This window comes from Neovison vison, chromosome 3 (assembly GCF_020171115.1).
Source record: "Neovison vison isolate M4711 chromosome 3, ASM_NN_V1, whole genome shotgun sequence".
Taxonomy (NCBI): domain Eukaryota; kingdom Metazoa; phylum Chordata; class Mammalia; order Carnivora; family Mustelidae; genus Neogale; species Neogale vison.
In genome coordinates, this window is record NC_058093.1 from 170,894,109 (window position 1) to 170,907,763 (window position 13,655).

At 40.8% G+C, this 13,655-nt stretch overlaps 1 protein-coding gene across 3 annotated transcripts in view; it reads left to right on the forward strand.

The window, feature by feature from the left end:
* The window catches only part of ANKRD29 (ankyrin repeat domain 29), a 56,648-nt gene extending 49,861 nt beyond the window's left edge, over positions 1-6,787 (forward strand). For all 3 annotated transcript variants that reach the window (XM_044243271.1, XM_044243270.1, XM_044243272.1), the window contains one exon: positions 4,388-6,787. In XM_044243271.1, coding sequence (XP_044099206.1) covers positions 4,388-4,471 — 84 coding nt within the window. In that variant the 3' untranslated portion in view covers positions 4,472-6,787. The remainder of the gene's footprint in view (positions 1-4,387) is intronic.
* The last annotated feature ends 6,868 nt before the right edge of the window (positions 6,788-13,655 follow it).

Consider the following 13,655-nt stretch of genomic DNA (forward strand, 5'->3'; position numbering starts at 1 on the left):
TGTAGAACCTGGGAGAGGAGAGCAGCATAGGGCAGGTCTTGAGAGAACATGGAACTATGAACTTTTAAAGGAGGAAGTAGGAGCAGAGCTTATCCATCAAGGGAGGTATGAAAAGCAGTTTTCACTTTATACTTCTATACTATTAGAACTTTTATAAGTATCTAGTCCTGTGTTAATTTCTTTAATAATAAAAGCAAACACACAGAACCTTTTTCATGACATTTTGGAAAGGAACCATTAAGAGGTACAATTAGACAACATGCCAAGAGTCTCTTTTATTTTCATTTTACTTAGCATGTGGCATTATTATTTCCTTGTTCTTGCCATTAGAGTGCTTGAAGATGTAACGCTTCTGCTTATCTCTTCCTGAGATACTCCCATTTTGTTTTCCATTAGCTGGCCTGGCTGTGTGATAAGGCAGCTGAAATCAGACTTGTACACTTATCTTTAGACCCTGGACACAGACTTCCTAAAGAGATTGATCTTTCTCACTAAGCCATCCAGTAGCTTATGGAAACTGAAACAATGTGCAATTCTTTGTTTGTCTCCCGGGACTTCAGCAATCATGGTTATGGGGAATTTCCAGTGACCAAAATGCTGGACTTCGGATTGTCCCTAAAGCTACTCTTGAAAATATAGAGATATAGGGCGACTGCTCATGCTGGAGTTTCATACACCAGCAGCCCTCAGAGAGCTGGGAGTTGTTGCCAGGGAGTCCTACCCGCATCCCATCCATCCAGCAGCCACCCCAAAGAAGCCAGCCTCTTAGAGATAGCTCTAGAAGCAAGGGTGTTGGGATTCGGGCAGCCACCCGGGACTCTTGAAAGGGGTATTCTTTGCCTTCATTCATTCAACACATACTGAGGACCCACTAGATACCACGCGCAGTGTTGTGTACTGGGGAGACTACAGTGAATGGAGTTCCCATTGTCTCTGCCTTCAAAGAGCTCAGAGTTTACTGAAGAATAAAGACAAATTGCAGTACAGTGACAAGAGCTGTCAGGAGGGAAGTAATAAATGCTACTAGAAGCTTCCCAGAGGAAATGACTTCCAAGCTAATACAGAAGCAATCTTCTGCTGCAGGGGTGGAGTTCTCTGGGACTGCGACATGGATGCCTCAGGACAGGGTAACCAATGGGCCTGATAGCCACTCCCCACACTGCAGCTGTCCCCATGGGTGCAGGCCCTGTGTTCCCAATACTCCCAAGTGAAGATTCAGAACACAGCTTGTCCCGTCAGGATGGCCGAGCGATCTAAGAACACAGCGTGTCCCAAGAGCGGTTGAGAAGGAGAACGTTTTTTTTTGTTTTGTTTTGTTTTGTTTTAAAGATTTTGTTTGTTTTTATTTATTTGACAGAGATCATCAGTAGGCAGAGAGGAAGACAGACAGAGGGGGAGAAGCAGGCTCCCCGCTGAGCGGAGAGCCCGATGCGGGGCTCAATCCCAGGACCCTGAGATCATGACCTGAGCTGAAGGCCAAGGCTTTAACCCACTGAGCCACCCAGGCGCCCCGAGAAGGAGAGCGTTTTGATGCTGTGGTATCATGAACATGGGCCTGTGGTCCTGCCCCATAATGAATAAGATGGCCTTTGGGGGTTAGCCTGGGGCACCAGCCATCGTAATAGTCCACACAACCTCAGCAACCTGAGAATTCAGTGAGGACCAACCTGGAGAGAGGAGGCCTGAGATCAGGTTTCTAGAACTATATGGAGGACACTAGAACAGCAATGTGATTGATCAAAAGTTGACTACACGGTTTGAGGATATAAGGGTTTTTTTCAGTGATAAAGGTTACACATGGGAACTATAACTCAGGAAGCTTATTGATAAAGTACAGCCTCTTAGATCTCCTCCTCTTCCGGACCATAGAGGATCCTCTGGCTGCCTGGCAGCCTGCTCACCGAGCTTCAGTAACCCACGTGGAACAGCCCCGTCATTCCTGAGTGTGCTCCGAGACTAGAAGGTGCTGACATCTGTCTACTGGGAGCATTTCCGTGCAGGGCCAGGCATTAGGCCTGCAGGAACTAATAGTAGAATTCCAAGGCCTGAGGGGCCTCTGGTCTACAGCAACACAGCATAGTCATCTCCTGCCCGATTCAGTACAGCATCAGCATCAAGGGTCCTTTGTGGTGGGTTGGGGGGCAGCCACAGGACACGCTGTGCGGCAGATCATTTGTGGCAAACATAATTCCCAGTGACTCTGTGCATAACTCCCGACAAATGAAGTCCCAGCTGGCATGTGCGGGCCAAAGAGCAGGACCCAACCAAGAAGGAAGGGACTTCAGGAGTTTCACCTAGGATCAGGGTCCCAGATAAAGCAGGGGGTTCCAGGTGTGACTCTGGGAGGAAAAAGTATGTGAGACAAGTAACATCTACATCCAAGCCCTCTCCTGTATTCTGGGTGCCTTTCTACCCTTTAACTGCCTCCCCTGAAATCCTGAGAACATCCCGTGATTCATCTATAACAACAGTTCTCAGTATGGTCTGTGGACCCCTGAGGGCCTGTAAGACCCTTTCATGAGGTCTAAGAAGTCAAAACAATACACTTAGTAATACAAAGATGTCATCTGCCCTTTTCACTGTGCTGACATTTGCTCTAATGGTGTAGAAGCACAGTGAAAATTGGCTTCTCACGGTGCTTCTAACATTTGCTCTAACTTCTAGAGCAAATGTTGCTTCTAACATTTGCTCTAACGGTGACTGAAACTAGGGGCCCCTAACACCTGCCAGCAGGGGTATAAACTGTACCAGCAAATTATTTTACACAACCTTGTGAGTTACTTTACAAATTTTGTAAATTATTTCACACACATACCAGTTTTACTTAAGAACATCTTTGATGAAGCCATGAACAATTTCAATTTTATTAAATCTGGACCCTTGTTACACATCTTTTTAATATTCTATGTAAGGCAATGGGAAGTATGCATCTGGCCTTCCTGGTCTCTACTCAGGTGCATGGTTATCTCAGGGACATCATTAGAATAGCAAAGTGAGCCAAGTGCCTTTTCACAGAGCGCCATTTTTACTTCGAAGAACCACTGGTATCCACCATGTGAGCCCGACGGCTTCTTAAACTCACAGGCTTTTCTGATGAATCGGCGCTAATATTAATGAAGGTGATCTTTGGAGATTGTATGACCCCATGTGTCCACATCTAGAAGATCTGCATAACTCATTGAACTAATATTTTCCAATTGGCTGGTGTGTGATGTTACAAATCATACATGAGGGAAAACACCAGCTGTAGACAGATGGATGTATGGCTTCTTCATGTAAAAACTTCATTGGTATGGTTTCAGATTCCACACTGCAGTTTCCTTTAAGAAACTGTCCCTTGTTTAGTATGAATGTAGCATCAAAAAACAATATCTCCAATGATCTGAAAAGGCTGTTAAAATCTTTCCTTCCTTTTCCAACTACCTATCTGTGCCAAGCTGAATTTTCTTTATATGCTTTAACCAGAACAATGTATCACGATAGCTTGGATACAGAAGCAGATAAGAAAATCCAAATGTCTCCTATTAAGCTACACATTCAACAGATAGACAGATCTATTAAACAATGCTACTCTTATCTGTAGCTTTTTTGTTTTTGAAAATGTGATTTTTTTTCATGTTATTTATGGCACTCTGTAGTGCATTTATGATTTTTAATGAGTTAAGAGTTTTTTTTAATGTTCTTCCTTTCATTTCTAAGAAGTTAAAAGCAAAAGCTTATTGGGATCCCCATTAACTTTTAAGAGTGTAAAAAGGTCCTGAGACCAAAAAGTTTGAGAACCACTGCTCCATTACATTTATTTCATGGGATAAGGATTCACTCATGAAATAAATGGGTAAGGAATGTGTCTCAACAGCATGATGAGAAGAAAGGCCATTCAGTGAAAACCTAGTGTCAGGAGGGACGTGGTGGCCACAGAAGTTGTTCCTGATCAGGTATTTCTTATTCTCTAAATGTTTCTTAACTCTGTTTTCTCAACAGATACCTGTCCTTAGTCTCAAGTCCTTAGTGGACACACTGCCCCATACTAATGAAATATAAAATATCAAATGTAACATTACCAGTGTTTATTGAGCATGTACTAGATGTACCAGGGATTGGGCTGGAAATGAGGATACGATGATTAATCATACATGGATGCTGGCCTCCAGGACATCAGTGTACTAGAGATATAGCTTAGAAAGAAAAATAAATCTAATGATGAGATAAGAAAATAACAGATGATATTTATATGATTAAAGGAGACCTTTAAGGCCTTAAAATAAGAGTGAGTCCAGTAGGGTTTTTCATCAACAGAGGAGTAAGTGGAGTCAGAGGCCCTGCTTTGGAGACCCTAAAACCATCCCAACTGTGCGAATTCACTAATGTCTATCTTATCTTCTTCCAGGCAAATGAACTTCCAGCAGAACTAACCAAAAATGAGCGTATACTGCGTCTCCTCCGAAGTAAAGAAGGACATAGGAAGAGCTAACTTAGTTCCATATTCAACTGAAAGATAGAAACCCTAATCACATTGTCCAAAAAGAAGTTGCTTTTCAAATAGTGTTGGAAATTCCTTGAAGCAAGGAAATGCCCAGAATATCCACCCTGGATCCCTGACCAAGGGGAGCTGGGCTCTGTGCCCCGAGTCAAGAACAGAAAGGCTCTGGGACCCCTTACCCTCACATGAACTTCTCATGCTGGCCTTTAACCCCACCGCTGTGGGGCCTGGCAGATTCGTGGAGTCCACAGAAACTCATTTTAAACCACACTAAGTTGGGTCTCTCGGTTAAACTCTTAGAGTTAAACCATGGAAGAGGTTTAAACAAGATGACAAAAGCCTTTAAAAGACTGAAAGTCTGATCTTCAGTGAATCAAAGCACTTCTGCTTTTGCATTAATTGTAAGTGTGCTAAAAGATATAGTTCCCTTGCATTTTACACATAGATGTATGTTATTCCAGTGTAAAATGTTTTCTTCTACCCAAAGATCGTAACCATGTTGATTTGGAAGCAATGATGTATAAATTCACATTAAAGAGCCACTTCTGACATTCCATGATGTGATTTTCCAAGATGGACTATTGAACTATAAAAAAGACAGATTGTTTATTTGTGAGGTGATCCTCATCTCATTCCTAACACATTAAAAAAAAAAATCATTTTTACCTAGAATCAATATTGTAGGTACGGTAAGATGTATGTGGCAAATTTGGAAACTCAGAAAATTACAGGAAATTTAGGCTTTGTCTTTTTGAACTTTTATTTTGGTTCTCTTGTTGGGAGTCTGCTCCCCATGCCATAACTTGGTAGCCTTAATAAGCTGTGCAATCCTGTTGCTTGACACAATGACTTTGAGGTCCTTGGATGAAATGTCATATGCTAGTACAATATGTTGCTATTCTATTGCAGGAGTATAAGCAATAAAATACTGTCATTAGTATTTAATAATGTTCATCTATGCATGTTCTTGAGCTGATTGATTTCAAAAAAGAAACCCAAGTTTTAATGAATTATTTCTTGAAGGGGAGTCAAAATTTATGTTCAATGTATTTTACTATCAATGGTGTCTAAATGCCTCAGTCAGTGCCTAATTGCACACACACAAATTAGACCATCTTTCTATAATCTACCATAATAAACGCTGATGATATTTCTATTATTTAAATACTTCTTTAGTTTTCTTTTCACATTCTTTTCTGGTTTCCAGCCAATGTTCTGTGTAAAGACATGTTAAGATGGAAGGAAATGCAGTCCTCCAATTTTTTTTTAACAAGCTTGCAGTGGTACTCACTAAAAGCGTTGTCTTTAAGTCAGTCAATGACGGAATATAATTCTTGAAATTAGAGGATAGTCCCTTAAAGTTTTTTATGATCAATAAAATAATCAATCAACACAAATCAGCTTACTTTAATTAATGTTACAAGCAAAGGCAGTAATGGGCAAGCCACAGAGCCCCCAGACATGTCTAAGCCTAACTATGCAACAAGTCCACAATCTAATTTCAGAATAAAAAAATTAGAAAGTTCTGTCTGTATTGCTAAAATACCTGGATAGAAACCTTTTAGTGGCTAAAAAGCAGTGCCAGTTTCCTCACTGACTTCCTTTTACTTAGCAAAATAATACAAATACACTTTCCCCCATGGGAATTTCATAAAACTATGTTCATTTTGAAGGGGAAGAGAGTGTGGCCTTAAATGCTTTCTATTTTCCCCCCTTTGTTAGCCCTTAGGCCAAAACTGGTTGCTCATCACTGATATAAATCAAAACAGTATTATGGACACTGATAACAAAGTTCCAAAAGACAAAATGGGTTGAAATCACAAATGCAATGTTTTCACTAAGATATGTTGTCCTTGACCTTTGTTTTAAGTGGGAAATGTTCTTGATCAATTTTAGGGCCATAAAAATGAATCTAGTAGCTTCAGCAATACTTAATGGAGGTTTTCCTACTATAGGTAAGAGGTCTCTAGCTTAGAAGGATCACATTTGGTCTGGATGAGATTATGACATTATCCATAGCAGGGAAGATGATTATAATAACTGCTCACCAGGGATTGAACAAAAAGTCTGTTATTTGAAGTAAAATTGCATTTATTTGGCACACAGGTAGATGGTTCTTAATTATTATGATTCTTATTTTATATTAATCTAATTCACAATTCAAAGAGCTCTGCATCTTAAGACAGAACTAGCAGTTCCTATGCAAATCATTTGTTAACTGAATTGTAAAAGTTTTCCTTACATCCATTTGTTGATGACATATTCCATGTTATAATTCAAAATAAAGTTAATGTACTACCCAACTTACCTTTGCTGCTTGTTCCTGTTTGGTTTTTGTGTTTTTTTTAAAGATTTTATTTATTTATTTGACAGAGAGAGATCACAAGTAGGCAGAGAGGCAGGCAGAGAGAGAAGGAGGAGGAAGCAGGTTCCCCGCTGAGCAGAGAGCCCGATGCGGGACTCGATCCCAGGACCCGGAGATCATGACCTGAGCCGAAGGCAGCGGCTTAACCTACTGAGCCACCCAGGCGCCCCTTCCTGTTTGTTTTTAATCAGAAGTTAGTTATTTCTATGTGATTTTTAATAGTATGGAATTTCAAAGTGAGTAATTCTGCTTTGTCAATAAATACATTGATATTTGGAAGCCTGAGTAGATCTTTAAGCTATATGATTTCATTGTTTTAACTGTGGAGAACTTTTATATTGATCCCACAAGGTCAGACAAAAAGTCTTGGGAGAGTCATGAAAGACTCTGAAAACAGAAACTTTGACTTGTACACTGTGATGATTCGATATCTGTAAGCATTGTGGAAGGATTCCCCCCATCTAGTTAACACACCCATCACCTCATATACTGACCTGTGTGTGTCTTAATTTGTATCTTTATTGCCCGTGCTGCTGCTGGCTTTTCAGCCCCGTGCAGTGGCTTTGTCGTCTGCAGTAACCGATGGTTTTGTACAACCGTAAATATTTGTCGTGGTAACATCATGTATCTGGAGAACTCTGTGACCATTCTGGCTCCCTTCCCTGCTGCCCCCATCCTTGGCAACCACAAGAAAGCTTTGTCTCATCGGTCTCCCACGCGGGAGACCTAGTCAGAGGAAAAGAGCACCCCCGGCCCCAACGGCAGTCTACTTGGGATTCCACAGAGATGCATTTTGGGGTGGGCAGATTAGAGGGGTAAGAACACTGAGGTCCCAATTGCACAAGATGGTTTCAGGGCAAGAAGTGACTGAGCCTCACTCAGGGATAGTGACCAGTGTGGTCTGCGGATCATGAATAACAGTGATAGAAACAGAAGGATTGTTACAGGCTAAGCACTTTACAAAGAGAATCTCATAAGAGTTCATATGCATTTTCTCATTAACCCCTGACAGCCACACTACGAAACAGCCGTTATCCTATCTACATCTTGCAGCTGAGGAAACTGGCCTTGAGAGAAAACTTCCTCATAACATTAGCTTGGAGCTGTTCTCCATCCAGTCTTGGGGATTTGATTGCTATAGTGGAGGAAAGTGAGGGGAGTAATGGCCAGATGCAGTCACAGTTGTCACCTCAAGGCAATGAGGGTGGTGAACGCAGGAGATATATATATATATATATATTATATATATATAATATTTATTTATATATTTATTATATTTATATATATTATATTTTATTTATTTATATTATATATTATATTTATATATATTATATTATATTATATTTATTTATATTATATTATATATACATAATATATAAATATTATATTTATATTATATATTATATTATATTATATTTATATATATTATATTATATTTATATATGTATATTTATATAAATAAATATATATTTATATAAAATATATTTATATAAATATAACATATATTTATTATATTATTATTATATTATATTTATATATATTAATAAATATAATTATATATTATATTATATTTATATAATTAATATATAATTATATTAATTATTATATATAAATATAATTTATATATTTATATAATATATAATATATAATATATAATTAATAATTATATTAATTATATTATATTTATATATATTAATATATAAACATATATATTAATATATAAACATACATGTTTATATATTAATATATTTTTAAAATATTTTGAGGTAGAGGGACGCCTAGCTGGCTCAGTCCATGGAACATGTGACTTTTTTTTTTTAAAGATCTTATTTATTTATTTGACAGAAAGAAATCACAAGTAGATGGAGAGGCAGGCAGAGAGAGAGAGAGGGAAGCAGGCTCCCCGCTGAGCAGAGAGCCCGATGCAGGACTCGATCCCAGGACCCTGAGTTCATGACCTGAGCCGAAGGCAGCGGCTTAACCCACTGAGCCACCCAGGCGCCCCAGAACATGTGACTTTTGACCTCGGGGTTGAATCTGAGCCCCACTTTGGGTATAGAGATTACTTTAACACTTTAAAAACAGTTTTTTTAGTTTAAAAAAAATTAAAATTTAGAGGTAGAGCTAATGATAATTGGTGATTAATTGAACATAGAGATCAAGGAAAAGAGGGTTAGGATTATACTAAGATGTGGCAGGGGACCCTAGGACCTTCCCTAGGTTGGGTGATTTGCTAGAAAGACTCCCAGGGCTCATCATGGGGTCATATTCATGGCTAGGCTTACAGAAAAAGGATATATAAGAAAATCAGCAAAGGGAAAGAGAAATAGAAGATGGAGGGAACCAGGTGCAATCTCACAAGAGTTGTCTTCCAGTGGATTCTTCCAGTGGATTCTCACAGGGGGAGCTCAATTCCTCTCACAATGAGACATGGCAACATTGACAAGTGTTGTCTACTGGGGAAGCTCATTAAAGACTTGCCCAGGCTTTCAGCTGGGAGCTGGTCACATAGGTATCCTCTGTCTAGCATTTAACAAAATCCCAGACTTTCAGAAGGAAAACAGGCATTCAGCATAAAACACATTGTTGGGTACAAACAGGTTAGGCACGGTAAGCCATTGTCATTAAGGGAAGGCTTTTAGGTCAGTGTAGGGAACCGTTACTTGTCAAGTCCCCAGATGCCAGCCCATGGTCAATCTCGTAAGCAAACTTTCTAACATTAGTAGTCTTGGGTCTGTTACGTTGATTCTCTTCCACTCCCAAGGCTTACATGGTGGATGGTGACAATAACTGGTGAGAAGGAGGGAAGCAGAACTGGGGTGGGGACAGAGAGAGAGCGTCTGGACAGGTTCAGTTTAAAGAATGTGTGAAACAGATTCCTGAAGGCAGTTGGAAGCAGCAGCTTGATGTTTAGGACAAGACTGTTTCTACTGATTCAGGCATCAGGTATATAGAAGTGATGGTCAAAGTCAGGGGGTGAATGAGGTCCCCAGGGAGACTCCGGGGAGAGGGGGAAAAACCTGAGACGCGATTTTGAAGGATAAAGGGCAGTCCGCCTAGGAAATGAGATGAAACGGACAAAAGCAGGAAGTGAAACACTTATCAAGGGAGGAGGAAGTCAAAGAAGTCCAGGAGGGTGGGCAACAAACCCCAAGCGGTGTGTGACCATATCACACAAGGGCTGGCAAATTCCAGACTCCTGCTCCACAACTTTGCCCTTCATGAGCTTGTTCAGCCATGCAGAACTCTAGCCCTGAGATGCAGTCAAATGCTCTACCACTGAGCTATGTGCCCTCTAGCCCTGAGTTGGAAAAGACAAGGATGGCAACTGGTTAGGACCTGGAGCTGATGTTAAATGAAAATAAATGGTTGTCAAGTAATGATTCTAGTTGTGATAGGTAGAACTATATTTGGGAAGCCAAATCTAACATTTTCTAGGAACCGCTGGCATCTATCAGAAAGCACTGCCTCTACTTTGTCACCGAGGAAGGAAGTACGGGCATACCTCAAAGATATTTAGGTCTGGTTCCAGATCGCGCCGACAAAGTGAGTATCACAGCAAAGCGAGTCACGTGAATTGTCTTGTTTCCCAGTGGATATAAAAGCTATGTTTACATATGTTTACATTACACAGTGGTCTCTCAAGGATGCAGTAGCTTTATACCTTTAAAAACAATGTAGGTGCCTTAATTAAAATATACTTTATTATTGGGGCGCCTGGGTGGCTCAGTGGGTTAAGCCGCTGCCTTCAGCTCAGGTCATGATCTCAGGGTCCTGGGATCGAGTCCCACATAGGGCTCTCTGCTCAGCAGGGGGCCTGCTTCCCTCTCTCTCTCTCTCTCTGCCTGCCTCTCTGTCTACTTGTGATCTCTCTCTGTCAAATAAATAATAAAAATATAAATAAATAAGTAAATAAATAAAATATACTTTATTATTAAAAACTGCTAACCAGCATCTGAGCTCTTGCGGGGGGCGGGAGTCTTGCCTCCATGTGGATGGGGGTGGTGGTTGCTGGAGGTTGGGGTGGCTGCAGCAGTTTCTTCAAGTAAGATGACAGTGAGTGATGTTTGCTGCTCTGACGCTTCCTTTCACGAATGATTTCTCTGTAGTGTGTGATGCTGTTGGATAGCATTTTACCAACGGGACTTCTTTCAAAACTGGAGTCAGTCTTCTCCAACTCTGTTGCTGCTTGATCAACTAGGTTTATGTAACATTCTAAATCCTTTGCTGTCATTGCCATGATGTCCACAGCATTTTCATCCTGTGTAGATTCTCCTCAAGAAACCACTCTGCTCATCCATTAGAACCAACTCCTCATGAACTTGTAGCCATGCAGCAACACCTTCAGGCTCCACTTCTAATGCTGCTTCTCTTGCTGTTTCCAGCACATTCGCAGTGACTTCCTCCACGGATGTCTGGAACCCCTCAGAGTCACCCACTAGGGTTGAAGTCAACTTCTTCTAAACTCTTGTTAATGTTGATATTTTGACCTCTTCCCATGAATCACAAATGTTCTTAATAGCATTTAGGATGGTGAATCCTAACTAACGATGTACTTGTATGGTAACTAACAATAAAATAAATAAATACATACATACATAAAATATTCATGGTATGTACACCTGAAACCAACATAACACTGTATGTCAACTATACTGGAATTAAAATGAAAAACAATAAAAAATAAAAATAACAACAAAAAAATAGAATGGTGAATCCTTTCCAAAAGTTTTTCAAAATACTTCGTCCAGAACCATCAGAGGGAATCACTATCTGTGGAAAGTATAGCCTCATGAAATGTATTTCTTCAATAATAAGACTTAAAACTCAAAATGACTCCTTAACCAATGGGCTGCAGATTGGATGTTGTGTTAACAGGCATGTGAACCACATTCATCTTGTTACAGAACCAAGGTGCGTCCGCTCTTCGGTGAGTTATAGACAGAAACCACACCCGGTGGGGCTCCCTCACAAAGTCTTCTTACCTTTAATTATAGAAGCAAGGAGATCATGTGGAATGACTCTCCAAACCTAGCTGAGCAGACTCATTTTATGAGGGGGGGAGGGGTAGAATATTCAGAGGAGATTTTAACATTATAATAAAGATGACAAAGCCGAGGTAACTTGGTAGGGCACTTTCTGATTCATCTGAGCAGGCATGGGATCTGCTCAAATGTTTCTCTTCCTGTTCCAGCAATTTGTTGGTTAGTTTCTAGAAGATGAAATTGATAGTTAGAAGCTTCTAGGAGTTTCCTGAGTCCGGGGGAAACATGGGTCATGCCAGTGACAATCTCATGGTCCGTCAGAGGTCTTGGGGGCCAGGTGATTTGCCGATGAACAGTAATATTTTTATTTTTATTTTTTAAAGATTTTATTTATTTATTTGACAGAGAGAGATTACAAGTAGGCAGAGAGGCAGGCAGAGAGAGAGAGGAGGAAGCAGGCTCCCTGCTGAGCAGAGAGCCCGATGCGGGACTCGATCCCAGGACCCTGAGATCATGACCTGAGTGGAAGGCAGCGGCTTAACCCACTGAGCCAGCCAGGCGCCCAACAGTAATATTTTTTAAAGGAAACTTTTTTTTTTTCTTATTTTTCCTCAGAGCAGTAGATCTCAACAGCAGGTTTAAAATATACAATAAACTATGTTGTAAACACGCAAGCTGTCATCCAGGATTTGCTGTTCCATTTCTAGAGCCCAGACAGATGATTGAGCATAATTCTTTAGAGGCCTACGATTGTCAGAATGGGTCAATGACACTGGCTTCCACTTTTAAAGTCACCAGCTGCAATAGCCCTGAGACAGTCAGCCTGTCCTTTGGACTGGAAGCCAGGCATTAACTGCTCCTGCCTAGCCATCAAAGTCCCAGATATCATCTTCTAATATAAGAATGTTTCATCTACATTGAAAATCTATTTAGTGTAGTCACCTTCGTTAATGACCTTCAATCTTCTGCAGCTTCTCTATCCGCACTTGCTGCTTCACCTTGCACTTTGACGTCACGGAGGAGGCTTCTTAAACCTCATGAACCACCTTGTCCCAGCTTCCGACTTCTCTCCTGCAGCTTCCTCACCTCTCTTAGCCTTCCCAGAACTGAAGAGAGCCAGGGCCTGGCTCTGGATTAGGCTTTGGCTTAAGGGAATGTTGTGGCTGGTTTGATCTTCTATCCAGACCTCTCAGACTTTCTCTGTATCAGCAATAAGGCGGCTTCACTTCCTTATCATTCATGTGTTCACAGAAGTAGTGCTTTTTATTTCCTTGGAGAATTTTTCCTTTGCATTCACAGCTTGGCTAGCTGGTGCAAGAGACCCCACTTCCAGCCTGTCTCGGTTTTCAACATCCCTTCCTTGCTAAGTTTAATCATTTCTAGCTTTTGGTTTAAAGTGAGAGACACGCGACTCTTCCTTTCACTTAACCACTTAGAGGCCACTGTAGGATTATGAATTGGCCTAATTTCAATATTGTTGTGTCTCAGGGACTAGGGAGGCCCGAGAAGAGGGAGTGGGAGGGGGAATGGCAGGTGTGTGGAGGAGTCAGAACACACTAGAACGCACTACAGCTATCAGTCAAGTTCACTGCCTCATATGAGAGAGCAATTCGTGGGGCCCCTAATTACAATAGCAGCACCAAAGATCACTGATTGCAAATCACCATGACAGATAGGATAACAATGCAAGAGTTTGAAATATCGCAAGCATTATGAAGTTGTGACACAGAGACACTGATGAGGGAGCAGAAGGCTGGCTGAGGACAAAGCAAAAGCTGGTACCTTACACTCCCTCTCCCCACTACCTCGGTGACAGTGTGACATG